At 46.8% G+C, this 24,856-nt stretch overlaps 2 protein-coding genes across 5 annotated transcripts in view; one reads left to right on the plus strand and one right to left on the minus strand.

Annotated features, from left to right (window-relative positions):
- Nisch (nischarin) overlaps positions 1–16,533 on the minus strand; it is a 36,158-nt gene extending 19,625 nt beyond the window's left edge. Inside the window, exons 1-6 of one of the 4 annotated variants that reach the window (XM_078038495.1) lie at positions 16,107–16,533; positions 13,376–13,459; positions 12,509–12,691; positions 2,576–2,624; positions 1,531–1,694; positions 1,111–1,206 (exon numbers count right to left, since the gene is read on the minus strand). In XM_078038495.1, the coding sequence (XP_077894621.1) occupies positions 1,111–1,206; positions 1,531–1,694; positions 2,576–2,624; positions 12,509–12,691; positions 13,376–13,459; positions 16,107–16,205 (675 nt within the window). In that variant the 5' untranslated portion in view covers positions 16,206–16,533. The remainder of the gene's footprint in view (positions 1–1,110; positions 1,207–1,530; positions 1,695–2,575; positions 2,625–12,508; positions 12,692–13,375; positions 13,460–16,106) is intronic. The other 3 variants (XM_078038494.1, XM_013361098.4, XM_078038496.1) reach the window with 3 other exon arrangements.
- A 1,149-nt stretch (positions 16,534–17,682) lies between these two features.
- Tnnc1 (troponin C1, slow skeletal and cardiac type) lies at positions 17,683–20,666 on the plus strand. The gene is made up of 6 exons (XM_005317177.4): positions 17,683–17,790; positions 19,256–19,286; positions 19,518–19,664; positions 19,874–19,988; positions 20,227–20,363; positions 20,455–20,666. Exons 1-6 carry the CDS (start codon positions 17,767–17,769, stop codon positions 20,484–20,486), a joined length of 486 nt encoding a protein of 161 aa, XP_005317234.1. The 5' UTR covers positions 17,683–17,766; the 3' UTR covers positions 20,487–20,666.
- The last annotated feature ends 4,190 nt before the right edge of the window (positions 20,667–24,856 follow it).

A 24,856-nucleotide genomic window follows, 5' to 3' on the forward strand; every position in this document is an offset into this window, starting at 1 on the left:
TTCCTCAATTGTAAACTGGAAATGAAAGTGCCCCTTTCACAGGGCTATTGGGAAGATTCAATCAAGGAGTATTCACCAGGCATAGGACTCAGATTGAATGCAAAAGCCAAGTTTAGGACACTTATGCTTGAAAACATTTCAAACAGCTTTTACTATTCATTACTAATTCCATTTTCTTTCATTTTTATATATTTCTCTACTTATTTTGGTACTGGGGATTGAACCCAAGGGTGCTTTACTTCTGAGCTCCATCTTCAGGTCTTCATTTTTTTTATTTTGGGACAAGGCCTTGCTAAGTTGCTTAGGCTGGCCTCAAATTTACAAGCCTTTTGCCTTAACCTTCCAAGTCATTGGGTTTACAGGTGTATGCCATGGTGCCTGGCTCCATTTTCTTTTAAAAAAAGTAATAAAAGTTAAGTTTTGAGAACTAAGGAGCCCAGTAGCAAGGAGTACAAATCATTTCTCACTAGTGTGGGTGACTCCAGAATTGGGAACCCTCAAAGTCCTTTGTCTTGGCAAATAAAGACTTGGAATTGGCTCTGTTTGACCTTCAGGATGACTTCCCAGGACTTCTATTTGAACGATGCATATTCCCTGACGCCATGAGAGGCTCAGAAGCAGCAGACCATAGTGCTTTACTCCTCTAAATGCTTGCTGCTGTCCATGCTAAGAATGGAAACATGCAGACTGGCCAAGGACAGGAGAAGTCCCCCTTTTTGTCTGCCTTTAGGCGAACCTGACTCTCCTGCAACAAAATCCCAAACCCAAAAGCAACAGTACTCCTGGATATGATGGCACGTGTCTGTAATCCCAGTAGCTCAGGAGGCTGAGGCAGGAGGACAGCAAATTCAAAGCCAGCCTCAGCAACTCAGTAAGACCCTAAGCAACTTAGTGAGACCCTATCTCTAAATAAAATATAAAAAAGGTCTGGGAATGTGGCTCAGTGGTTCAATCCCCAATACCAAAACCAAAACCCAAACCAACAGTACTTTACAATTAAATCTGGAACCCTGACACCAACACTGTTCCCTAGCCACAGATATATGAGAGCCAGACAATGCCCACTCTGGGCTTGGCCCTGCCTACACTCGCCACAGGTCTGGGCCTTACCTCCACCTGGTGAAGAGACTTGAATATGGACAAGTCAAATGGCAGGAGTTGTTCCCGAATGTTGCTGTTTCCAAAAGGTCCTTCTGTGCCAGAAACCTGAGGCCAAAAGATGTGGCTTAAATTAGGGATGCTGTTGCCACCAATTTCCAGCCACATTTTTGTGTTAGCAGCTGCTAAGCCAGAAACTTTGACCACCTCTACCTTCAGCAAGGCAGGCTAGGGCTGAGGTTTAAACTAGATATTAGGTGATGACGCCCCCTAGTGCTCTCAGTCAGAAGAACAGTGCCAAGAATACCAGGTAATGTGCCTTCTTTGGAAAGGGCCCCATCCACAATTCCTCCACACAACTATGCCAGTTAGCTGTCAGGCCCCACAGATGACTGAATGGCTTTCCATCACTGAGAAGTGCTGCAGCTTTACCTTAAGGTATTTAAGGCGACAGGTGAAGTCCAGAATGTGCCCAAGGTCAGTCTTGGCATCTCCACTGGCGCAGGTGGGTTTTCCTTGCTGCAGCTGCTCGGTGACTGCATAGAGCTGCAGGGGCCTGATGGCAAAGACCTCACCGGCCCCCAGGAGCTGTTCTCCTGCAACAGCCATGCCCTGAGAGATGAGTGTCCGGCAGCAACCCTAGCACACAGTATAGCCAGGGAGTCTGCCCATCAGGCCAACAATAGTCAAGCACTGCACAAGCATGTGTGTGTGTGCCCACGGTGTTGGGACTAAGCATGCAGAAACAGTCGCCCTCCTGAGCTCATACTGCCACAGGGCAACCCTGGACATGTGAACAGGGAAGAGCCATGGGGACGACCCAACTGGGCAGTCACCCTGCAGAGTGAGGTTAAGTCAAGATCTAAGTAACTGAGCCAGGATAAGGCTGATAAGAGGCATTGGTTCTGGGCAACAGACCTACACTGTGATCTACAAAAGGCAGATGTTTGGGTTAGGTACAGGCCTAACATGCCAGCAGCACAGAGCCTGAAAGCAAGATGGCTACTGAGCCAGACTAACTGGCATTTGGTTCTTGTTCTGCTCTTCCTTCTAGTCATGTAACTTCAAGCAAGTCACAAGCCTCCAACCACCGGTGTTCACACCTCAACCTCTAGGGGGAAGGCAGAAGGATGATAAACACAGGGCTGGATGATACAGGGCATGCTCCTTACATATTATCTACTGTCACCATGTTCTCTGGCAAAGACAAATCAGGAAAAGAGGGTCGCCTACAACCCACCTTCCAGCACCCCACCACGGGGGCTTGAGAATCCTAAGGTGAAGCATCACTTCTCACCTGCAGGGCAAGTAAGTAGGCAAGCTTGGCTGTGGGCCAGGGCCAGAATTTAGGCACCCCCAAAGAAATGGCCCTGGCTAGGACGCAACAGATTGATTTTTGTGCCACCCTGGGCCTCCAAGCCACCTAGTAAAAGTATGTAAGTTGTACCAAGCACTTTAAGGACCAATGGCCACATACCTTTTTCAAAGAGATCTTCAGCCAGTGCTGCAGTAATGCCATTTATTTCCTGCAAAGAAAACAAAACCTATGGTTAGAGATTCCACCTGCCCACAGCCATGGGATTTGCATATGACCCCAATCTACCCTCCCTGCTATTGTAGTACCAAGTCTCTAAAGTGAACAAATTAAACCTATAATGAACAAACAAGCTTAGGAAGGGAAACTAAGTGGATACCTAAAAGGGCTGCTCAAAAGCCAGGAAACCAAACTAATGCTGAAAGTCCAGGTTCACAAGGGCAATGTGGGGTGTAATATGGCCCAAGAGGCCCACAGAACGTGGCTGCAGGAAGCCAACAGCTCCCAAAACTGGGTCTGGAGTACTTAAGAGAGGGCATAATAAAAAGATTCCTTTCTTCCAAAAGAAATAGGATTTCCTATCATCCTAGTGATCTAGGATCTCCCAGGGCCAACCCTCCCTGGAAATGACCATTTCTATTTTCTCCCATGTTTTACATGTGTCTGGATAAAAAGTGGACACTGTTCTCTTCCTAGACTCATCCTTTCCAGACTCACAACAGTGTCACTTAGTCCCAGGGTTAGCAGTGAGAAAGATTTTCTTTTTGAATGATGTGATGAAGGAAGCATGACAAGGACAAGCCTTCAGACAAATTAAAGCTAACAAGTTGTGCTCTAATTTCAACTGGGTAATGCTGAGTAGTTGTTGGTTCTGGTTCACTGAATCCTCCCAAGACCTACAGAGGAAGTTTTATTGGGGGGATACCAGGGATTGAGACCAGGGGGCGCTTAACCAGTTAGTCACATTCCCAGACCTTTTTGAAATATTTTATTTGAGTTGCTTTAGGGTCTACTAAGTTGTGGGGCTGGCTTTGAACTCATGATCCTCCTGCCTCAGCCTCCCAAGCCACTGGGATTACAGATGTGTGCTGGTAGGCCGGGTGGAAGTTTCTATCTTGAGCCCTGTTAAATACATGAACAAACAGGTAAGGGAGGTACTGTGACTCTTCAATTTTATATTGTTTGAAACTAGTAAAGCTACACTCAAACTCTTGCCCTGGGGCTCTCCCTGTATACAACCAATAACTTCACACTTCAGTGGGTAACTGTGGGGTTGGCAAAGACTCCCAAATCACTCAGCCCCAAACCCTTACATCCCACAGGTCAGAATTTTAACTGACAGATGGCAGCTAATAGGGCTTCTTGTAAACAGATCCAGATGGAGGCTACAAAATTACCTTTATAACTCATGGGAACATTGCTGCCACCAGGATATGCAATTCACATGTTTCTAGGACGTAAGAGGCACCAGACTGCAGGAGACAGAGTGTCCCTTTCCTGTTTTTCTCTTTGGTTGTTTGTCTCTTTCTTATTATCTTTTATACATCATGGCTACCTGAATAGTTATTTATATGCTGTAAACATTTCCTCCCAGCCTGTGTACGCCTTTTACTTTTTTATTCAGGTGGTTTTGATATAGTAAGATTTTTTATTTTTATGTCATTTAACCTATAATACTTTTCCTCTGGGACTTATAAGGCCTCTTTCCCCACCCCAAAATTATAAAAATAGTCTTTCTCTCAGCCATTTAAGATATCTTTAAAAAAGTGATTTATTTATTTAATCTGCTTAAAATTCAATTTATACATAATGTAAGAATCACTCCTCTCCCATTCTAATCCTCAGTGGACAAGAGCCCAGCTTTAAGGGACTTTTCTGGTAGGGTAAGGAGACAAATGTGAAAGGGCCGGCAAAAGGTAGGGGTTCCAGTTAGGAGTGACAGGAGAGACTATAGGGTAACTCAGGTTCAACTTCGGTCTCTTGTAACATCTTTTTTCTTGGTTACTGGGGATTGAACCCAAGGGCACTTTACCACTGAGCTATATCCCCAGAACTTTTAAATTTTTATATTGAGACAAGAGTTTTGCTAAGTTGCTGAGCCTGTCCTCAAATGCATGATTCTCCTGCCTCAATCTCCCAAGCCACTGGAATTATACATATGGACCACCATGCCTGACAATCTCTTGTAACTCAATTACATTTTCCTTGGCAGCTGTGAAGACCTTAAAATTAGGCAGAACATAGAATGATCCAGAAGCTTGCACCTCCATGAACAGTTTTGAGAACCAAACCTTATCTACAAATCTCTGCAGTCATATCACCTGGCTCTAAGAGGTCACAGGGGCTGTCAATCTGTGCCCTCCTCAGTTCCCCAACAGCAACTTCAAAAGCCTTCAGACTCTGTATATGTGACAGGCTCCCAGAGGTCTCTCACAGGAAAAGACCTCCCTCTTCTATCAACAGTACTAAACAATCTTCACCTTTCACTACACATTTCTTTAGATAGCTGCCATCAGCTCAGAAAGAACCTGAAGAAAAAATTACCCTGGAAGCCAACTCTGCTAAGAGGATAAGGCTGGAACCTCCAGAAGGTACACAAAGCTGGGAGATGGTGAGGGTCAAGGGCTTGTGCAAGAAGGGAGCAACCTTCCACTTCTGAGCCATCTCAACAGCAAACAGTGCAATAACTTCTCTCCCTGTTCTTTGGGGCACAGTAAGCTCACACTGTTACAACACTTTCTACTTGATTTCCTGGGCCAACCTTCACTGTGGGGGGCAGCCTGAACCAGAGGAACAGGAAAAAACCTAGAGCACCAGCCACCTCTGGTCAAGTTGTAGACAAAGCTGTGGTTAGTCAGGCCTCTACAGGGAGAAGGAGAAAGGGGACCTTGGTGGCCACTGAGGCCTAGCTACTGCCAGTACTCCTAGGTAAGTCACCTGTGGGGATAAGAGGCTGTTCACATGCCCTACTACTTCGTTTGTGTTAAAGAGACCTGAAACACTTTAGGGTGACACAAATGTCTCAAGTGAAGTGCATCTTTTAAAAAGACATTCATTAGGCTGAGCACAGAGGCACACATCTGTAATCCCAGCAGCACGGGAGGCTGAGGCAGGAGGATCATAAGTTCAAAGCCAGCCATAGCAACTTAGTGAGGCCCTAAGCAACTCAGTGGCACTCTGTATTTAAATAAAATACAAAAAGGGGCTGGGAATGTAGCTCAGTAGTTAAGCGCCCCTGAGTTCAATCCCCAGGACAACAAATAAATAATTAAATAGACATTCATTGAACCCAAATAAAAATGCCAACTAATAATATTAGCTATATTAAAAAATCAAAACACTCATCCACCTAAAAGCACTACAGATCTACTCATCAGCCATGACACTGTCAACCAAGATCATTTGTTGGTGCGCAGAGGTGTTTTCTTTTTCTTTTTCTGTGGTGCTAGGAATTGAACCCCGGACCTTGTGAATGCTAGGCAAGCACTATACCACTGAACAAAGGCTTGAGTTTCACATAAACAACCACAGACTATTAAGGCTGTAGCTCTATGACTTGAGCATATTCTGATTTGAGCATGACTCAAGTTCAAGACCAGCCTCAATAACTTAATAATACCCCAATCTCAAAATAAAAAATAAAAAGGGCTGGGGAGACAAGTGGTAGAGCACCCCAGGTTCAATCCCAGTACTGAAAAACAAAAACAAACAAAACAACTCCAGGCTATATAAAAAAGTAACATAATGTTTGTAAGGACAAAGGATTTGAATACACTTTTCCAAAGAAGGTATGTAAATGACCAATAAGCACATGAAGAGGTTCAACATCATTAATCACTGTGGAAACACAAACCAAAACCACAATGAGATATCACTTCAAATCTACTTGACTGTCTAGGTTGAAAAAAAGGACAAGAACAAGTGTTAGCCAGGCACAGTGGTGCAAACTTGTAATCCCAGGATTTGGGAGGCTAAGGTAAGAGGATTGCAAGTTCAAGGCCAGCCTTAGCAATTTAGTGAGGTCCTAAGCAATTTCATAAGACCCTGTCTCAAAATAAAAAACAAAAAGGGATGAGTGGGCTGGGGTTGTGGCTTAGAGGTAGAGTGCTAGCCTAGCATATGTGAGACACTGGGTTCAATCCTCAGCACCATGTAAAGTAAAATAAAGACATTGTGTCCACCTATTACTAATTAAAAAAAAAAAAACATTAAAAAAGGAGGGAATGGGATATGGCTCAGTGGTTAAGCACTCCTAGGTTAAATCTTTAGCACCAAAAAATAAAAATAAAAAGGAAAAAATGTTATCAAGAATATGGAGAAATCAGAATGTATACACTGTTGGAAGGAATAAAAATGCATTAACCTTGGAAAATAATTTGACAGTTCCTCAAAAATCAAAGCACAGAGTTACTCTATGACCCAGCCTCCCATTTCCGGGCATATATTGTACAAATATGAAAACATAAGTTCACACAAAAATTTATACAGTAGATCCCTCTTAACCAGTTTCATTTTCTGTGGTTTCAGTCACCCATGGTCAATTACAATCTGAAATTACTATTTTTTTTTTAAAAGAGAGAGAGAGAGAGAGAGAATTTTTTAATATTTATTTTTCAGTTCTTGGCGGACACAACATCTTTGTTTGTATGTGGTACTGAGGATCAAACCCAGGCCGCACGCATGCAAGGCGAGCGCGCTACCGTTTGAGCTACATCCTCAGCCCCTACAATCTGAAGTTATTAAAAAGAAAATTCCAGAAATAAGCTTGGAAGTTTTTAATTGCACACCATTTGGAATAGTGTGGTACTGAAATGATGGTGATGAAATCTTATGCTGTAGGTCTCTGTCCCTCCTGGGACATGAATCAGTCCTTTGCCCAGCATCCCCACTGTATAACATATCACCTAGTAGCCATCTTGGATATCATAATATTGAAGTGCTTATGTTCAAGCAACCCTTATTTTACTTAGAAAAGTTAGTCTCTTAGATAGAAAGTTAGTCTCTCAAAGTGTGAGACTAGTGATGCTAGTAATTCAAATATGTCAAAGAGAAGTCTTTTTAAAAAATATTTATTTTTTAGTCATAGTTCGACACAATACCTCTATTTTATTTATTTATTTTTATGTGGTGCCGAGGATGGAACCCAGGACCTCACATGTGGTAGGCAAGTATTCTAAAGCTGAGCCACAACCCCAGCCTGAGAAGTCTTTTTTTTTTTGGAACTGGCAATTAAACCTAAGTGTGCACTCTACCACTGATCTACATGCCTAGTCATTTTCATTTTTTGAGATAGGAACTTGCTAAATTGCCAGAGTTGGCCTTGAATTTGCCATCCTCCTGCCTCAGCTTCCTGAGTAGCTAGGATTATAGGAGTGTGTCATGATACCAGTTTAAGAGAAGTCTTAAAGTGCTTCCATAAATAAAAGGATAAAAGTTTTAAACTTAATAAAGGGGGGGGGATCATATGCTGAGTTTACTAACATCTACAGTAAAAATGAATTCTCTAATCAGGAAACCTTGAAGAAGTAAAATGAAATCCCTGGTAGTTTTGCTGCTGCATCTCAAACAGCAAAAGTTATAGCACAGTGCTTAATAAGTACTTAGTTAAGCTGGAAAAGGTAATTCAGGAGGCTGAGGTAGGAAGTTTGTAAGTTTGAGGCCAGCCTGGACAATTTAGCAAGACCCTGTCTGAAAATAAAAAGGGCTCAGGATGTAGCTTAGTAGTAGAGACCCACTGTGTTCAATTCCCAGTATAAAACCCAACAATTTTAACTACATAATGTGATAAAAGTTTTCATTTAAGGAAGTATTTCACAGCTTTTTATTGGCATATCTGAATCATCAGCATCACTACTCAGGTACCTTGGGGCCATTATTAAGTAAAATAAAACTTACTTGAACACAAGCATTATGAAACTGAAGACTGATCTGAAAACTGGGATGGCTACTAAGTGACTAATGGGCTACTAAGTGATGCCTATATAGCGTGGATACACCAAACAAAGGATGATTCATGTCCCAGGAGGAATAGTATGAGATTTCATTACACCACTTAGACGGATTCTCAATTTAAAACTCGGAAACTGTTGATTTCTGGAATTTTCCATTTAATATTTTTGGACTATGGATGCCTTTGGGTACAATGATGGAAAGTAATACCATGGATAAGGCATTCCCTTTATCCATAGGATATGATAGTAATATCATATTATCATCCAATAGTATACTATATTATATATAACACATATTATATGTATGATCATAATACCATATTATTATATATGGAAATGTATTATTATCCAATAATATATATGATATTACTCCGTTATAAAGACTTAAGGAGGGGGCTGGGGATGTGGCTCAAGCGGTAGCACACTCGCCTGGCATGCGTGCGGCCTGGGTTCGGTCCTCAGCACCACATACAAAGATGTTGTGTCCGCCGATAATTAAAAATATATATTAAAAAATTCTCTCTCTCAAAAAAAAAAAAAAGACTTAAGGATTCATGTTATAATAGGAATAGACCTTGAAAACATAATGCTAAATAAAAGAAATCAGTTACAAAAAGCCATGTTGGTATGAATCCATTTATGTGAAATGTCCAGAATAGGCAAACTCAGAGATAGAAAGCAGATTAATGACTGCCAATGGCTAGGGAGAAGGGAGGGATAGAAAGTTACTGCTAAGGAGAATAGAGTTGTCTTTGGGGATGATGAAATATTCTGGAATTAGACAGTGGTGATGGTTGTATGACTTTGTGAATAGTCTAAAAACAACTAAATCGTGCACATTAAAGGAGTAAATTTTATGGTATGTGAATTATGTCTCAATTAAGAAGCAATCCACACTGTAGCCAAACAAGGTTCTCTGGGCCTACCCTGTCCAAAACTAGCAACACAAGAGGTAGAACACAACTGGAACAATTCCAAAATGAACACTAATGGTACAAAGGTTAAGAGAAATATTTTCTAGAGAGACCTCCACCTGGAGAAAAAGCTGACAATGCTATTAGAATCTGTTCAAGCTCAAATGAAGATTTAATCCAGTGGTTCTCAACTAGGTGTGATTTTGCTCCCCTGGAGGACATTGGGCAATACCTAGAGAGATTTTTAGTTGCCACAACTGGATGGGGGAGTTCTACTTACACCCAGTTGGGAGAGGACAGGAATGCTGCCAAACAATGCATAGGACAGCTCCTCACAGCAAAGAATTACCAGTCCAAAATATCAATAATGTCATAGTTGAGAGACCTGGCTTAATCTAATGAAGGGTCAATCACTCTAAATCCTTGGATTTATATAACCTAGAGACCTATTTGATAATAGCATTTCAAATATGTCAAAACTGCTCCAAGAACATGCCTCAAACCAGAACCCCAGAAGTAACAAAAAAGCATTTTAGGCCTTTCCATGCTCAGAGTTGGGTATGTCTCCAGTAGCCATCAAGAGGTCTTAATAAGCTGGGTACAGAGGAGCACACCTGTAATCCCAGAAGCTCCGGAGGCTGAGGCAGAAGGATTGTGAGTTCAAAGGCAGCCTCAGCAACTTAGCAAGACCCTGTCTCAAAATAAAATATAAAAAGGGCTGGGGCTGTGGTTCAGTGATTAAGTGCCCTGGGGTTCAATCCCTGTTTTTTTTAAAAGTCTTGATGCACAGATCTTTTCTTTTTTTTTTTTTTGGAGGGGGGAAGTACTGGGGATTGAACTCGGAGACACTCAACCACTGAGCCACATCCCCAGCCCTTTTTATTTAGAGACAGGGTCTCACTGAGTTGCTTAGTACCTTGCCATTACTGAGGCTGGCTTTGAACTTATGATCCTCCTGCCTTAGCCTCCCAAGCTGCTGGGATCATAGGCGTGCACCATGGCACCCAGCTTGATGCATAGATCTTAAACAAGTTGTACTTTGACAAGATGCTTATATAGCTTCATCCTTAAATGGGAAATCAAAGTTTTCTTTTTTTAAAATTTCAGTACTTTGTAAAATACTAAAATACTAACCAATAAAGTTTGTCTCAAAGGCTCACATAAGGAATGTAATTTTTCTCACATAAGAAAAAAAAAAAGTAAGGGGCTGGGGTTATGGCTCAGTGGCAGAGGCAGAGTGCTTGCCTATAATGTGTGACACTGGGTTTGATTCTCAGCACCACACATAAAAAATAAAATAAAGGTCCACTGACAACTAAAAAAATATTCAAAAAGAAAATTTTAAAAAATGCTTACAAAAGGAAAGTATTAACCACATAAACTGCTGGTATATGCTAGATAAAATCCAAAACACAGAGACATACACTAGCAGTAATTGCCACCCTTTTCCCACATGGTTCTTCCAGCTTAGTGGCTCAAGATTAGAACCACCATCAAATGCCAAATCTCCAGGCTTTATTTAGTATCTCCCAAAAGGTTCAGATGTCTTCCTTTCAATGACTTCAAGGAAGCTGTATTTTAAAGGAGTGGGCTGGGCCTGACTGTGACCCAGACATTCCTTCCCATGAGGGGAGAATGAATAGGAAGTGGGTTTTTTCCTATTTTCATCACATAAGAGGAAAAGTAATTAAATGCAAACTACCTGAAAATCTACCATCTAAAGAAAACTGCTCCTAGCATTTTTAATGTATAACCTCCCAGAATTTCTTTTTCTTTTCTTTCTAATTTATTTTTTAGATGTAGATGGACACAACACAATGCCTTTATTTTTATGGGGTGCTGAGGATCGAACTCGGGTCCTGCCCATGCTAGGTGAGAGCTCTACCGCTGAGCCACAATCCCAGCCCCCAGAACTTCTTATATGTAAACTTTTTTCTTTTAAAAGAACCCTAGAGCCAAGTGCAGTGGCACACATATAATACCAGCTACTCAGCAGGCTAAGGCAGAAGGATTTGAGGCTGAGGCAGGCCTCTAAAATTTAGTAAGCCCAGTCTCAAAAAATAAGAAGGGCTGGGGATGTAGCTAGGTGGTATAGTGCTTTCATAGCACATGCAAAGCTCTGGGTTCAATCCTCAGTACTGAAAACAAAAAGAAATTCTAGTCTATATCTTGTTTTATGACCTGTTCTTTTCATATAATATACTTATTTTTTCACATCAACAAATCCAGAGCTACACCATCATTTTCTAGCATCATGCTATCTAATCATAAGGCTGTACCCTTTCATTTTTTTTTTTTTTTTAAACCTCTTCTCTTTGGACTTTTGGACTCTTTGGTATCTTGTTACAAAACCTGGAATGATCACCTTTATTCATATATATTCTTTTTTGCAGTTCCTGGATTTCTCATTAGAATAAATTCTCCGGAAGTGGAACTACTGGAGTTTTTAACATTTTCAGTCTCACACTGTCAAACTGTCCTTCTTCAGGTTTGATAACTTATTCTGTTCCCAGTGGTCCACGATTGTTCCTCTGCTCAGAAGGAAGAGCAGTGCTGCTCTACGGCATACCCTCCCTTTAAAGGAAAGTATCAGCAACCTGGCAATGCAGACCCTGACAATATGCCAAGATGGCAATACTCTGCCATCATAGACTGATCACAAACTATCTTGGGCTATAAATTAACAACTCAACAATAGTCTATGCCAGATATCACCTGTCTGATCCATGCTCAACTCATTTGGATGGAAATCTGGCTTAAATACCTACAGGCCATTTTTATTAAATAAAATGTCTTGTGGTAGCTGGGTGTGGTGGCCCAACAATGCCAACTACTCAAGAAGTTGAGGCAGGAGGTTCACAAGTTCAAGGCCAGCCTGGGCAACTTGGTGAGAACCTGTCTCAAAATAAAGTAAAAAAAGAAAAGGAGATATAGTTCATAGTAGAGCATTTGCCCAGCATGTATGAGACCCTGGATTTAAACCATGCACACACAAAATCTTGTAGGGGAAAACCTCTGTGGCCACAGTCATTCAAACTTAGGCAAATCAGCCAATGAGTGTGTTTCTGCTTATAATCCATCCCTAGGCAGAGTGATGTTCTCCATCCTAATCTTAGGGTCAGACTCTAGACTACCCTCTTCTCAAAGTCTAGGTCTACATTGGTTTGTTGCCTTGAGTTTTGGTAGGTGTGGGTTTGTAGGCAAAGGCAAGAACCCTAAGAGGAACTTACATAGAAGTGAAAATGTAAGAAGTGGGCCAGCACTCTAGGGGCCACGCCAGGGAAGGCAGCCAGCAGAGTCTGGAGGTACACCTCCAGATCCTTCTCCCTTTTTTCCACCAAGCTTCTGGAATTTTTCCCAATTATCTTTTTGGGAGGAAGTAGATTTTTATCAATCTTTCTCTCTGCAACAAGCTGTAAGAAAAGACAAGCATATCAACCACATACCAAGTGGCTCTGTGCCTATAAAAGACCAAGGTGAGGAGCAGAGGGCAGGCACTTGTCGTTAACTTCCACAGTCCCTCCTGGCAGCAGTACCAGGGTTGGTGACCTATCTAATGCACTTGGAATTTAGTATTAGAGATATCAATACAATTCCAGATGAGGAATTCCATCTGGAGACTTTGCAGATATTCAGAAAAGCAACACTTCTGGGCCCCTAAAATTGCCATCTTTTTCAAACCAAGATGAAAACCAATTGAGGCAGTGATGTGTTTTAAAACATTCTCACTGCAAATGACCCAGGGAAAAGCAGCTCTCTCTAAAAGCAAGAAATGGAATCACAGCCTGATATTAAAGTACAGGCTCTGGAATAGCTATATTAGGTGGAAAAAGTTCAAACCTGTCCCTTCTCCGGGAAACTATCTCATATCTGAGCTAGGACTGGCAATTTTAAAATCAAAATTCAAATATCTCCTTATGGATTGTCTCATATTGGAGCCAAACTCCTAGGATCCACAAGCTCTTTTGTCAGTTACATTAATAAACTGATTTTTTAGAAGAGCTGGTTTTGCCCTAAAACTAACATGTGACACAATGGGAACTTGGCCTCCAAATCCCCAATCCCTGAGACACAGGCTCCCACTTCCTAAGGGTTACCTTTTCATGCAGGTCATGGAAGTCACTGTAGCGGTGCTTGACTGTCCACTCATGGTTGCCATCGGTGACCTGTATGATATAAACCTAAAGAGAGAAGATCATTGTCCTTGTGGCAAAGGAAGCAAACCAACAACAAGGAGTCCCCTGTCCCCACAGCAATAGCTGTAGGCCCTCTCCAAATGACTGTCTTCACCTACCAGTCTCTGCTCTGACCTTTGTTGAGCAGCAGGAGTCCCTCTTGGCCTCCTCCACAGCCCTAGCATTAGGTCTGGGAAGCATATGGGACAAGCCTCTGGCTTCAATCATCAGAAAGAAAAAGGTGACTCTACCACTACAAGGCACCTCTTTAGGTCTTTTCTTCCTGTTTCCAGGTAATTCAAAACCCAACTTGAGCTATAGGTAAAGCCACCTTTTTCAAGGGAGGCAGAGTAGGGGCAGGTCTAAGAGGACCAGCTTCTCTGCTGTACCTCTTTTCCAGGGGCCCTGGCTGTATCCTGGAAGCAAATCCTTTTCCAACCCTTTCTTATTTATTTATTTATTTTTACGTGGTGCTGAGGATTGAACCCAGGGCCTCACACATTCTAGACAAGTGCTCTACCACTGAGCCACAACCACAGCGCCCCCGCCCCCAACCCTTTCAATGTGACTTCTGTTGCTCCACCAGGAGTTTAGATACCATGAAGCTACTATCAGAAGCAGTGGTGGACAATTAGCCCAAACAGGAGGCAATACAATTTAGCCATTTGAAAAATGGCTGGGTTTAAGTTGGGGTTGTGGTTCATGCCTGTAATCTCAGTGCCTTGGGAGGCTTGCAAGAAGATTAAAGATGCTTTGGGGTTGTGGCTCAGTGGTAGAGCACTCGCCTAGCATGTGCAAGGCTCTGGGTTCGATCCTTAGCACCACATAAAATAAATAAATTAATTAAAGATATTGTGTCCAACTACAACTAAAAAATAAATATTAAAAATAAATATTAAATAAGGACTTTGGGTTACTTCCCCCAACTTCACACTCTTTCATCAGGAAACAGCTTGGAGATATTAGCACCCATTAAAAAAAAAAAAAATTCAAGACCAGCTTCAGCAACTTACTTAGCAAGACCTTCAACTACTTCACAAAACACTGTCTCAAAAAATAAAAAGGACTAAGAATATAACAACTCAGAGGTAAAACGCCCCTGAGTTCAATCCCCAATGCCAAAAAACAAAGCAAACAAACAAAAAAACCTGGATTCAAAACCTGTTTCTGCCATTTCTGGGCTATGCCTTATGTATCACTTATAAGTGATTGGGAGCCAAAGCTCTTTCAGAGCCTCAGTTCCTCCATCTTAAAATCTGCTAGGATTAAGGATCAAGTAAAGCAATACATATAAAATGCTTTGTGCAGGGTTTGACACCCTAACAAAAGATGGATGTTAATAACATCCAACTGGGCACACTTAGGGACAGATGAAGGTAGGGTAAGACTGGATTACAGACCTCCTCCCCTTTCACAGTCAGAGGGGCAAAGCCCTGAATATGGAGAGCTTTTTGAAGATCCAGCTGATTGTAGCCAATGGGTGATAGCCAGCCATCAGCTCAGAGACCTCATCCCTCAAACCCCATCCCCCACCCCTACTAGTTTTCAGACCCTCTTTACTGAAAGGAAGGAGGAGGAGGAAAGAGTCAACTCTGCTGAAACCTCTAGCCCTGAGCAGCAGCCATTTCTCCAGGGCCAGCCTGTTGCTACAGATCCACCCCCAACCTGTATTCCATTCTGGCAGCTTTCCACCCTTACTCCCAGGAAAAGAAAAAAGAGCCAGAGGGAAGACCCTAGGGTGGGGGGTTAGGATGAGGGCCAAGGGAGGGGCCCCCTCCCCAACATCCAGGGAACAAAGGACAGGAGTTTGGGAGATGCTCAAAGAGCCCCCACCCCAGAGCAAATTTTTGCCAGGCAGCCCATCAGGCTCAAAGGCCTGGCATCCAACTCCACCCAGATTCGGGAGAGTCTTCAGCCCCACTGCAGTCGGAAATTACGCCCGCCTTCGGTACCCTCTCCCTCATCCCTAGAAGTGTGTGGGGAGGCGGCTTGCTGCCTCATCTCGCCTCCACAGCCCAAAGCCAAGAAGGCCCCTAAGGATTTGTAGGTCTTGCACTTCAGCTCAGAGATCCTCCCCCCTCCCCCCATTTCCCTTGGCTGGGTTCCACTCCTCCCAGGATCTGGTCTCCCTCCGCCCGACCCGTAGGGTCGGGGGGCGGGGGGGGGGGTGCCCAGCTCTTTCCCTCACTTCACCGAGCAGATCCCGACCCGCGCCCTCAGATCGGGACCCCGCCCCCTCTCCTTCACCACGCTCCCACTGGGCCTTGACCCCTTCCCTGGATTCCATCCATCAGGACCCCCTTTCCCAATCCCTTACTCCCAGACCCCCTGTCAAGGCCTCGCAGCGAGCACACCTCCAGACCAGGAGGATCTCGATGGGCTCCGCCTCATCTACACATCCCTCCTCCCCAGGCCTCCTTTATCCCCAGATCCCCTCCAACCCAAGTCTCGTTTTCTGACCGCGTACCCTTCCAAACCCCCTCCTCGGGCCCGCCCTAGAACCCTCCTGGCCCTGCGGGGACCCAGCGCTTTCCCTCGACTCCCCTAACACAGGTCCTGTAGTCAGAATCGCAGACCCCTCCCCAAACCCATGGACTCGGATTCCAGGTTCCCATCGCCATCCCCTCTTTAGGTACCCGCGTCCCCACCACACCGTGTAAGTGTCCACGAGCTCGGAACCCACGACGCGCGCCTCTTTGGCCGGCTCGGCCTCGCGCTCCGGCCCGAAGCTACGCGCCGCCGCCGCCGCCATGTTCCGGGCTCCGCCACCACAGCAGCCGCTCGGCGCAGACTGGCAGCAGCAGGGGGCGGGGTCAGAGTCCCACCGCCCCCCGGCCCCCGCCGCCCCCCGCCCGCGCCGCACGCCGCGTCGCCATCTTGGCTCCACCGCTTTCTCGCGCCCTCGTCCCGCCTCTCGCACGTAATTGACAGCACCGCCAACGGCGCGCGTGCGCAGCTCTCGCGGGCCGGCTCGCTTGTGTGGTCGCTTCCTGCGGCGCTCCGCGCGCAATAAGCTTGAGACCCTGTGCTCAGGCCGCTGTGGTGGTCGTTCCTTGGTCCTCAAGAAGGTCCTAGACTTCCCGAGCTACTCAAGCAAGTCCCTGCTCCGTCTGGTCTCAGTTTTACCCCTGGAAGAGGAGGGCAGTCATTGCGCCTCGCCTGGCCGTTGGGTTCCTTACCCGTGGGGAAGGAGAGTGTTGAAGGAGCTGTGCTGAGGGCCCCCGGGGAGGGCCAAAGTGACTGCGCCAGTTCTTAACCTCTGACACTCGGAGATCTCCTCCGTCACATACAGCTTGCGGAGAATTGAGTGGGTTAATTCATGCAGTGCTCACAAGCAGGAAGCTCGTATCAAGGTGGGATCTGTATGAAGCAGGGGTGTAGGTGGAGTGAAGGGGTGTGTGCTCGCCATTGGGCATATGTCCCACAGATGATGGCCCTGGGCCCAGGAACTAGAGTGCTCCAGTCAAGAAGCAGCCCTCCAGGGGAAGACCTTGAAGAAGGAGGTGGTAACCCAACTGGAGGATGAGGAAGGAGACAACTGGGCGTAGATGGGCTCTGTAGGGGTATTTGTTGAGTGACTGAATGTAGCTGATTCAAGCCCAAAGCGAGCACTGCTATCCTCCAGGAGATGAAATGTCTGGAGCAGGGCACCTCTGATTAAAGGGCTCCAGACCACCCTGTATTAAGGTGGGTCGTCAGCTTCTTTGTCATTAGATCCGTATCACCATGCGCTGAACTTGGCATTTGAAAAGCTTCTCCTGGTAAGGCCTTATAGTCACTGCAACTCTTTGCACATTGACCCCCCTCCCACCGTTCCACCAGAGGTATAGCATAAGGGGGCAGGGTGCCAAGTCAACCAGATCTTGGGTGAATTGCCACTGCTCCAGGAGCCTGTTTCCTTATCTGGAAACTGAGGGTGGTAGCATCCACCTCCCTGATGGATAGAAAGTTGCAATTCTGTGCTTAAGGGCCTGGCCTGGGGCCCACTACTCTGGCAGTTCTTGCCTGAGTCTGGACTCAGGTTTTCATTCATTCAAGAAACATTTCCTGAGAGCCTCCTGTGGGGTATGGTGGACAGAGGGCAAGAAATTTGGTCCTTGTACCCCCTTCTTGGTCCTTGTAGCCCTTTATCCCTCCCTGCCCTGGGCAGAGGATACAGGGACTCAAGCCAGCCTGAGATCACCAGGACCAGGGGAGGGGGTGGAGGATACTCAGTGGTGGGCTGGGCTGGGAATGCAACGGGGGCAGGGCTATTTAAGCTGAGGCTGGAGGGCTGGCTGGGAACCCAGGAGCCTGTCCTGTGAGTTGCCGGCATGGATGACATCTACAAGGCTGCGGTGAGAGACGGGTTTGGGCAGGGCTGAGGCCCACTGGGAGCTCATTTAGCTTAGACTGGAGAGCAGGGTCTTCCCAGGGAAGTGATGGGGTCCTGAGAGAGCTCACAGATCTTTAGCCTAGGCTCTCAAGGGGATGGGGAGGCTGGTGTTCCCCTGTGCGAAGGAGGTGAGAGGTTCAGGGTCTGGAGAGGAGATGTCAGCGTGGGCAGATGAGGAGGTCTCATCTTTTAGCATCCAGTCTCCTGCTCTGATTCCAAGTGTCTGTGTCATTCTGTTTCAGCCACATCTCTACATTTGTCTCTGTTCTCTGAATCTTTTTTCATCTTTCTCAGTCTCTTTTCATTTCTTTGTTTCTCTTGAGCCGTTTCTCTGAGTTCCTGTTGCTGCCACCCTGTCCCCACTCCCCATTTTTACCCCTCACACTCTGCTTCTCAGTCATTCACAATCTGCCACCCACCTCCAGCCCCTTAGCTGACTGAAGATGCTTTGGAGGGTGGGAAGGGGATTGTGAGAAGGTGCTGTGTAATCTGAATCCTGGGCTGGAGAAGAGGTTTTGAAGTTCCAGATAGGGAAGGATTGGGCCTGGGGAAGGCGAGGGAAGAAGGAAGAGAGAACTAAGTCCATAGCTGTCTTAGGGTCTGGAAGGCCAAGGGCTCAGTGGCTTTACTGGGTGAGAGAGAAAGGGCTGGTGAGTGGACACCCCAAGTCCCTGCAACCTTCTAGGGTTCACTAAGGGGCTTCAAATGCTGGGTGGGTGGTAGCCTCCCCCTTCCCCAGAGACAAAGACATTCAAGAGATAGCTATTTCCAGGAGATCCCCCTCACCCCCGAAAATATGGTCTGACTTCTAGACAAGGAAGGGTTACAGCTGGCTCCAGGGGTGCTCCTGCGTATACTTGGGAGTCCATGGAGCTGGGGAAGGGAGCAGCCCTCCACTCAGTGCCCATACAAGGCTTGGCAGGCTGGGGACTAATTTTGGCTCCCAAGGCAGCACCAGCAGGCCAGGGGGCCAGATAACGCTGCCCCACCCCCTGCATGCCAAAGTCCCAGAACAATCACCAGGTTTAACTTTGTCCCCTGGTAAAAATAGCCCAGTGGCCACCCTGGTCAGGTTACAGTGGGTGGCTTTGCTCAACCCCACATTGGTTTTATTGTCTCAACCTGAGGGACAGCTGTCTCTCAGGCCATGCAGCTTGGATTTCATTAGGGTGGCTGAAAGGGCAGGGGAGTGGTCATTGGGTATTGTTACTCAGGGGTCACCTTGGTCCTGGAAGGGGTGTCCACCTGTCACCCTGGCCCTGAGCCTAGTCCCTTTGAGGCCAGCTGGGTCACCTTAGGACTTTGGGGGCAGGAAGGGAGGACTGTGCCCTCCTCTGGCTTCAGTCTTCCTGCCTATGGAATGGGTTGGTTTCCTTGGCAGCAGCTAAGGACTGAGTCTGAGTCCTGAGACTCCTTTCTCTCTATAGGTAGAGCAGCTGACAGAAGAGCAGAAAAATGGTAAGTGACCCCTGAGTTGCATATTGGGGTACAGCGAGGCCAGGCTGGGGGAATCAGGAGAAAACCCTAGATTGGAGATGAAAAGCTGGGGGTCCTTTTCACTGTGACCTCAGAAAAGTCTCAGAAAGGAGATGGGCAGGTTGGCAGGTGGCCCCAGGGATCTGGCTTTCTGGGGTCCTGGCTATTGAGCCCTGATTACTCTATTCCCCCAACCCCTGCCATTGGATGCAGAGTTCAAGGCTGCCTTTGACATCTTTGTGCTGGGTGCTGAGGATGGCTGTATCAGCACCAAGGAACTGGGCAAGGTGATGAGGATGCTGGGCCAGAACCCCACACCTGAGGAGCTGCAGGAGATGATTGATGAAGTGGATGAGGATGGTAAGCCCCTGGGGCCTCAGACCCATAATTCTCTGGCTCACTTGAGAGTTTAAATACAAGAGCTGTTTTGCCTCTCTGCGCCTCAGTCATCTCATCTATAAAGTGGGCATAATAACCACTCGAGCCTCACAGAGTTGGAGGGAAGCCTGGGTTTGTGTGGAGGGCAGGCCGACTGAGGCCTCTCTAACAGCCACACTGCCAACCTCCAGGCAGCGGCACAGTGGACTTCGATGAGTTTTTGGTCATGATGGTTCGATGCATGAAGGACGACAGCAAAGGGAAGTCTGAGGAGGAGCTTTCTGACCTCTTCCGCATGTTTGACAAGTGAGCACTGGCACTTGACTTCTCGCCCTGACCCAAACAGAGCTGGGAAAGAGGGACAGTCTCAGATTCCAAGCCTGGGAACTCAGTGGCTTCTATCTCCCGTTCTGTGTGATAGGGCACAGGGATGCTCCGTATGCTAGTTCCCCTTGCCCTGCCTCCTGGGTTTGGGGGTGGGACTGGCTCACTGCTCTGTCTAGCCTTGCCCTGGGCTCTGAGATCCCCCTCATCCTCCCTACAGAAATGCTGATGGCTACATTGACCTGGAGGAATTGAAGATGATGCTGCAGGCTACAGGTGAGACTATCACGGAGGACGATATCGAGGAGCTCATGAAGGATGGCGACAAGAACAATGATGGTCGCATAGACTATGATGGTGAGTGGCTGAATGGGTAGGCCAGATCCCCCTGCTGTCCATGCCCTGTCAGGCCCCTACCTGTAACCCACACCTTCCTCTCTCTCCACAGAATTCTTGGAGTTCATGAAGGGTGTGGAGTAGACATTGACCTTCACCTGGAGCTGCCCGTGCCCACCTTCTCACCGCAGCTGGGGCCTGGGGTGGAGGCAGGGGATAGGGACCCCAGTCCTTGAAACTGGGTGTGTCCTTGACCCCTGGCCCTCCCTGACTCCCTCCTCCACCCTGTCCTGGGGAATGCAAATAAAGCCTTGCTCCCTGGGGGCCTGGTGTCTGGCTCTGATGTTCACTGGAGCTGTGGACTCTTCCCAGGGTCCCTTCCTATCTCACAAGGCATTGGGGTGGATGCAGAACCTGCTGTGCCATCTGCCTTCTGCAGATCAGAGCCACCCAGGCTCTGTGTCTTACTGACTGCTTTCTGTAGTTGCTAGTGCACAGGTCCCATGGGCAGTAATCCAGCCTCTGCAGGCTGTGGCAAGCCTGGAGTCTGAATTTTAACAAGCTCATGGAGCGTTGCCTGATCAGCCAGTTCAGCAGCCTACAGGTCCTCCATGTGGAGAGAGCAGTTAGCTGCATTAGGCCCTAGATGTCCCTTGGTACAGCAACCCCAGTGACCTCTCAGCCTTCAGGGACATATTATCTGCTTTCTATCCTCTCACCCATTTTACAGGTGAGGACCCTAGGGCTCAGAGAGCCAAGGTCATCTAGTGAGTCTGCAGGAGAACCCAGCCACATGACTTCTAGAACAGGCCTCTGTCAGATTAGCCAGGTCCAACTGGGCCTAATTCCAGTTTTGATGAACCTTAGAGGCTCCCATCTCCCTCTCTGACAGGAAATGGAGGCCTGAAGCCTGGTGGCTGTCAGCTTAGTGGAGGAACCCAGGCCAGAGCTGCAGCCAGAAAAGTGACGTTGGCCTTAGGGAAGAGAGTTGGGGGTTGCAGGGAAGTAGAGGTGTCCACAGTGGTGCTTACAGGAGGGACAGCTGCCATCGGCACCCAGGCTTCAGCCAGAATCCTAGCAGCTGTCCTTGCTCCACCCAGCTACCCCGTGGCCTCTGCACCTGTGCCCCAGTCTAGGCGTTTTCCAGACAAGCTGGGCATTCCAGAGGCAGTCTTGGAATTCTAGAGATGCCTCTGAGAGGCTAGAGCTGGCAGGAGCCGCTGGTCCCTGGAGAGACCTGGGAAGAATGAAGAAAGGTCTCCTTAGGCCTATTGTTGAGAGGGATGACACAGTGGATGGACCAGCCAACCAGTGTATCATCTAATGGTTTTTTCACACACCATTGTGCGTGCCACGAGTCTGGATGCTGGGACACATCAGAGCAAGGCATAGTCCCCTATCTCACGGAATTTCTAGTCAACTCGGATAACAAAAGGAGACAAGTGCAATGAAGACACCAGACCAAGGCTGGACTGGCACAGTGGGCTGTGACATTGAGCCATCAGGCAGGCTTCCTAGAGCAGGTGACACTGAGCAAGGCCTGAAGAACCAGCCATGGGAGAACATGTGGAAAGACTCAGAGTCTCAGAAACAGAAACGCATGTTGAGCTGGAAGCCAAGTCCCAGAAGCCTCTGGGAGAGGTGGACAGTGCCAGGTCCTCTGAGAAACTCGGCCCATGTGAGGGGTGAGGTGCTCTTCGGGCTGCAGAAGGAACCAGGAGGCCAACTTGAGGCTGGGGCAGTGCTGGGTGAGAAGGCCTGGTGGCTCTTGGTACAGTGGGATGCTGGGATGGAAGATTGGAGATTGGTTTGTGGATTCAGGGCACATTTTGGAACTAGAATGGACAGAACTTACTGAAGGAATGAAAGTGAGAAGTGAGAAACTAGAGAGTCAAAAGTGACCCTTAGATTTTGGGTCTAATTGTCATTTCCTGACATGGGTGTCTAGAAGGGGGAACAGGTTCAGCTCAGGGATATCGGGAAATGGAGGTTACTTTGTGTTAGTTTTTTTTTTTTTTTTAAATACTGGGGATTGAACCCAGGGATGCTCAACCACTGAGCCACATCTCCAGCCCTTTTTTAAACTTTTTATATTTTATTTAGAGACAGGGTTTCACTGAGTTGCTTACGGCCTCACTAAGTTACTGAGGCTGGCTTTGAACTCGTGATTCTTCTGCCTCAATCTCCCAAGCTGCTGGGTGGGATTACAGGCAGGCTCCACTGTGCCCAGATTTATGTTAGGCTTTTTTAAATATACTTCATTTTGAAATTCCAGACTGATTGCAAAAGTAGCACACAAAACTCCCATTTATACTTCAGCCAGATTCCCTGAACTTTAACATTTTCAATAACCACAGGATAATGATCAAACCCAGGAATTATCATGGACACAACACTACTAATTCACCTATGGATCTTACTGAAATTTTGTCAGTTGCCTTACCAAAGTCCTTTTCCTGGACCAACTATTAGAGATCACATTGATGTGTTACCCAGCCATCCTATCTCTTTACTCTCCACCAACCTGCGGCCTTTTCTGCCTCCTCACCCTTAAGACCTTGACACTTTTGAAAGATCCAGGCCAGTTATTTTGTGGAATGTTACTCATTTTTGGTTTATCAGCTGTTTCCTCAGGGTTAGGTTCAGGTGAGGTATTTCTAGTGGGTTCGTCACAGGAAAGGGGGAGAGTTTGTCCAAAGTTGAGATGCTTTAAAAACGAACTGATGGGAAGGCCAGTGCCAGGTGGGAGTTGAGGGAGAGTAGAGCAGGAGCTGTGAATACAGGTGTCATCCAAGTAGCAAGCCCTTTCCTAGAGTTGGTCATGAATGAGGACCCCAGGGAGAGTTCATAGAAAGAGATGGCAGAGGACTGGGTGCCTGGCACCCCAGAGGCAGATGGGAAGGACACATAGCCAGTAGGGTGAGAGAGACCCTTAGTGAATGAGAGCTCAAGAACCAGGAGGGATGGAAGAAGGCATGGGCTTCAGCTGATGACTCTGGCTGGTGGGAAGTTGGAGGCTCCAGACTTTGGCCACATGCAGTAGGCAGAAAGCCTAGCTGGAGAGGACAAAGGGGAAAGATGGCAGTGTGGACAACTCCCAGGAAACATGAATGGGCTGGGCTGAGGGTAAATGTGGGATCCAGGGAAGCATGTTTAAGGAAGGGGTAGGCTGGGGAATGGCTCCTATGCTGATAGGAACAACCCAGCAAAGTCAGGAAAGGGGTGATGCAGCTATAGCACAAAGCTGCCACAAGCCACCAGTGGAGGGACTCTGGGTGGTGTTTGTCAGGGTTAGTTCTGTGCTGAGCAAGGAGACAGGGGCTTGAGGCAATGTGGGCAACCAGTCTCCTTTAGTGAAGGACCATAGCAGTGGGTATACTAAGGTATAGACCATGGTGTCAAGAGGAAGAGATGATCCAAGGGACATGTGGAAGGCTATGTCCTTTTTTTTTTGGTATTGGAGATTGAACCCAGGGGCACTTAATCACTGAGCCACATCCCCAGCAATTTTAATATTTTATTTAGAGACAAGGTCTTGCTAAGTTGCTTAGGGCCTTGCTAAATTGCTGAGACTGGCTTTGAATTTGCAATTCTCCTGCCTCAGCTTCCCAAGCTGCTGAGATTACAGGCATGCTCCACCATGCCTGGCTGGCTGTGTCCTTCTTGGTGGCCACTTGAAGGGTGAATGACTGAGGTAGAGGAAGAGAAGGTAATCAGCAGTGAGTAGAACAAGGACTCAAGAGGCTGGGGTGGCCAGGGGATATGGGATGCTGATAGGATTGGGGAGGGGAAGAGTCAAGACCCCTGTGGTGGAAAGAGGAGGATGGGTAGGCCAACTGCAGAACTGTCAGGAAGGGCCAGGAGCAGGAAGGAGGGTCCCTCACCACTTCCTGGCTCTTCATCAGCTGTCACAGAGGGAGACAGGTCCTGGGAGAGGGAAGGAGATGACATTCTCCAGTTCCAAAGGACACTGGGAGATTGGGGAGGGGGCTGGAGTTGTGTGGAAGGCCAAATAGGGGACTCACCCATTGAGAGGGAGGATATCTCATGGAGGTTGTCTTAATCTCTTTTTCCATCAATGAGGGAAGGGTCTGGCAGCATCCATTTCTTCCTGGCAGGCTCACCAGAAATTCTACCAGGGAATGGCTGGGCTGCACCCCTTCACCACCAGCTGCATAAATACATACATCATACATGTGTGACCAAGGGCTCCTGAGCTCCCACCAGCCCATGGTACACTGCTTCCTATAATCATCACCTGGTTTTTATTTATTTATTTTTGCTGGGTTTGGTCCTCTCCACTTCTGAGCCAAGGATAGTGCTTCCTCCCTAAAGCCTCCCTTGATTTCTCACATCAGAAGTAATTACTGGAGCATCTCCCACTGCCCCTGCCTCTTTGTTCTGTGCTTACATGCTTACTGCCTGCCTCCCCAAGAAGCTGTGTTTTACTGGTGGTCAGGTCCTGCTGCCCAGCAGAATCTGCTCGGCAGAATCAATAAGCTGCTTTTGGGCCT

This window comes from Ictidomys tridecemlineatus, chromosome 2, assembly GCF_052094955.1.
Source record: "Ictidomys tridecemlineatus isolate mIctTri1 chromosome 2, mIctTri1.hap1, whole genome shotgun sequence".
Lineage (NCBI taxonomy): Eukaryota > Metazoa > Chordata > Mammalia > Rodentia > Sciuridae > Ictidomys > Ictidomys tridecemlineatus.

Coding starts and splice junctions, on each gene's coding strand:
- Tnnc1 (XM_005317177.4), top strand. CDS start 17,767: ATGGATGACATCTACAAGGCTGCG. Junction 17,791..19,255: donor ATGACATCTACAAGGCTGCG/GTGAGAGACGGG, acceptor TTCTCTCTATAG/GTAGAGCAGCTGACAGAAGA. Junction 19,989..20,226: donor CTCTTCCGCATGTTTGACAA/GTGAGCACTGGC, acceptor TCCTCCCTACAG/AAATGCTGATGGCTACATTG.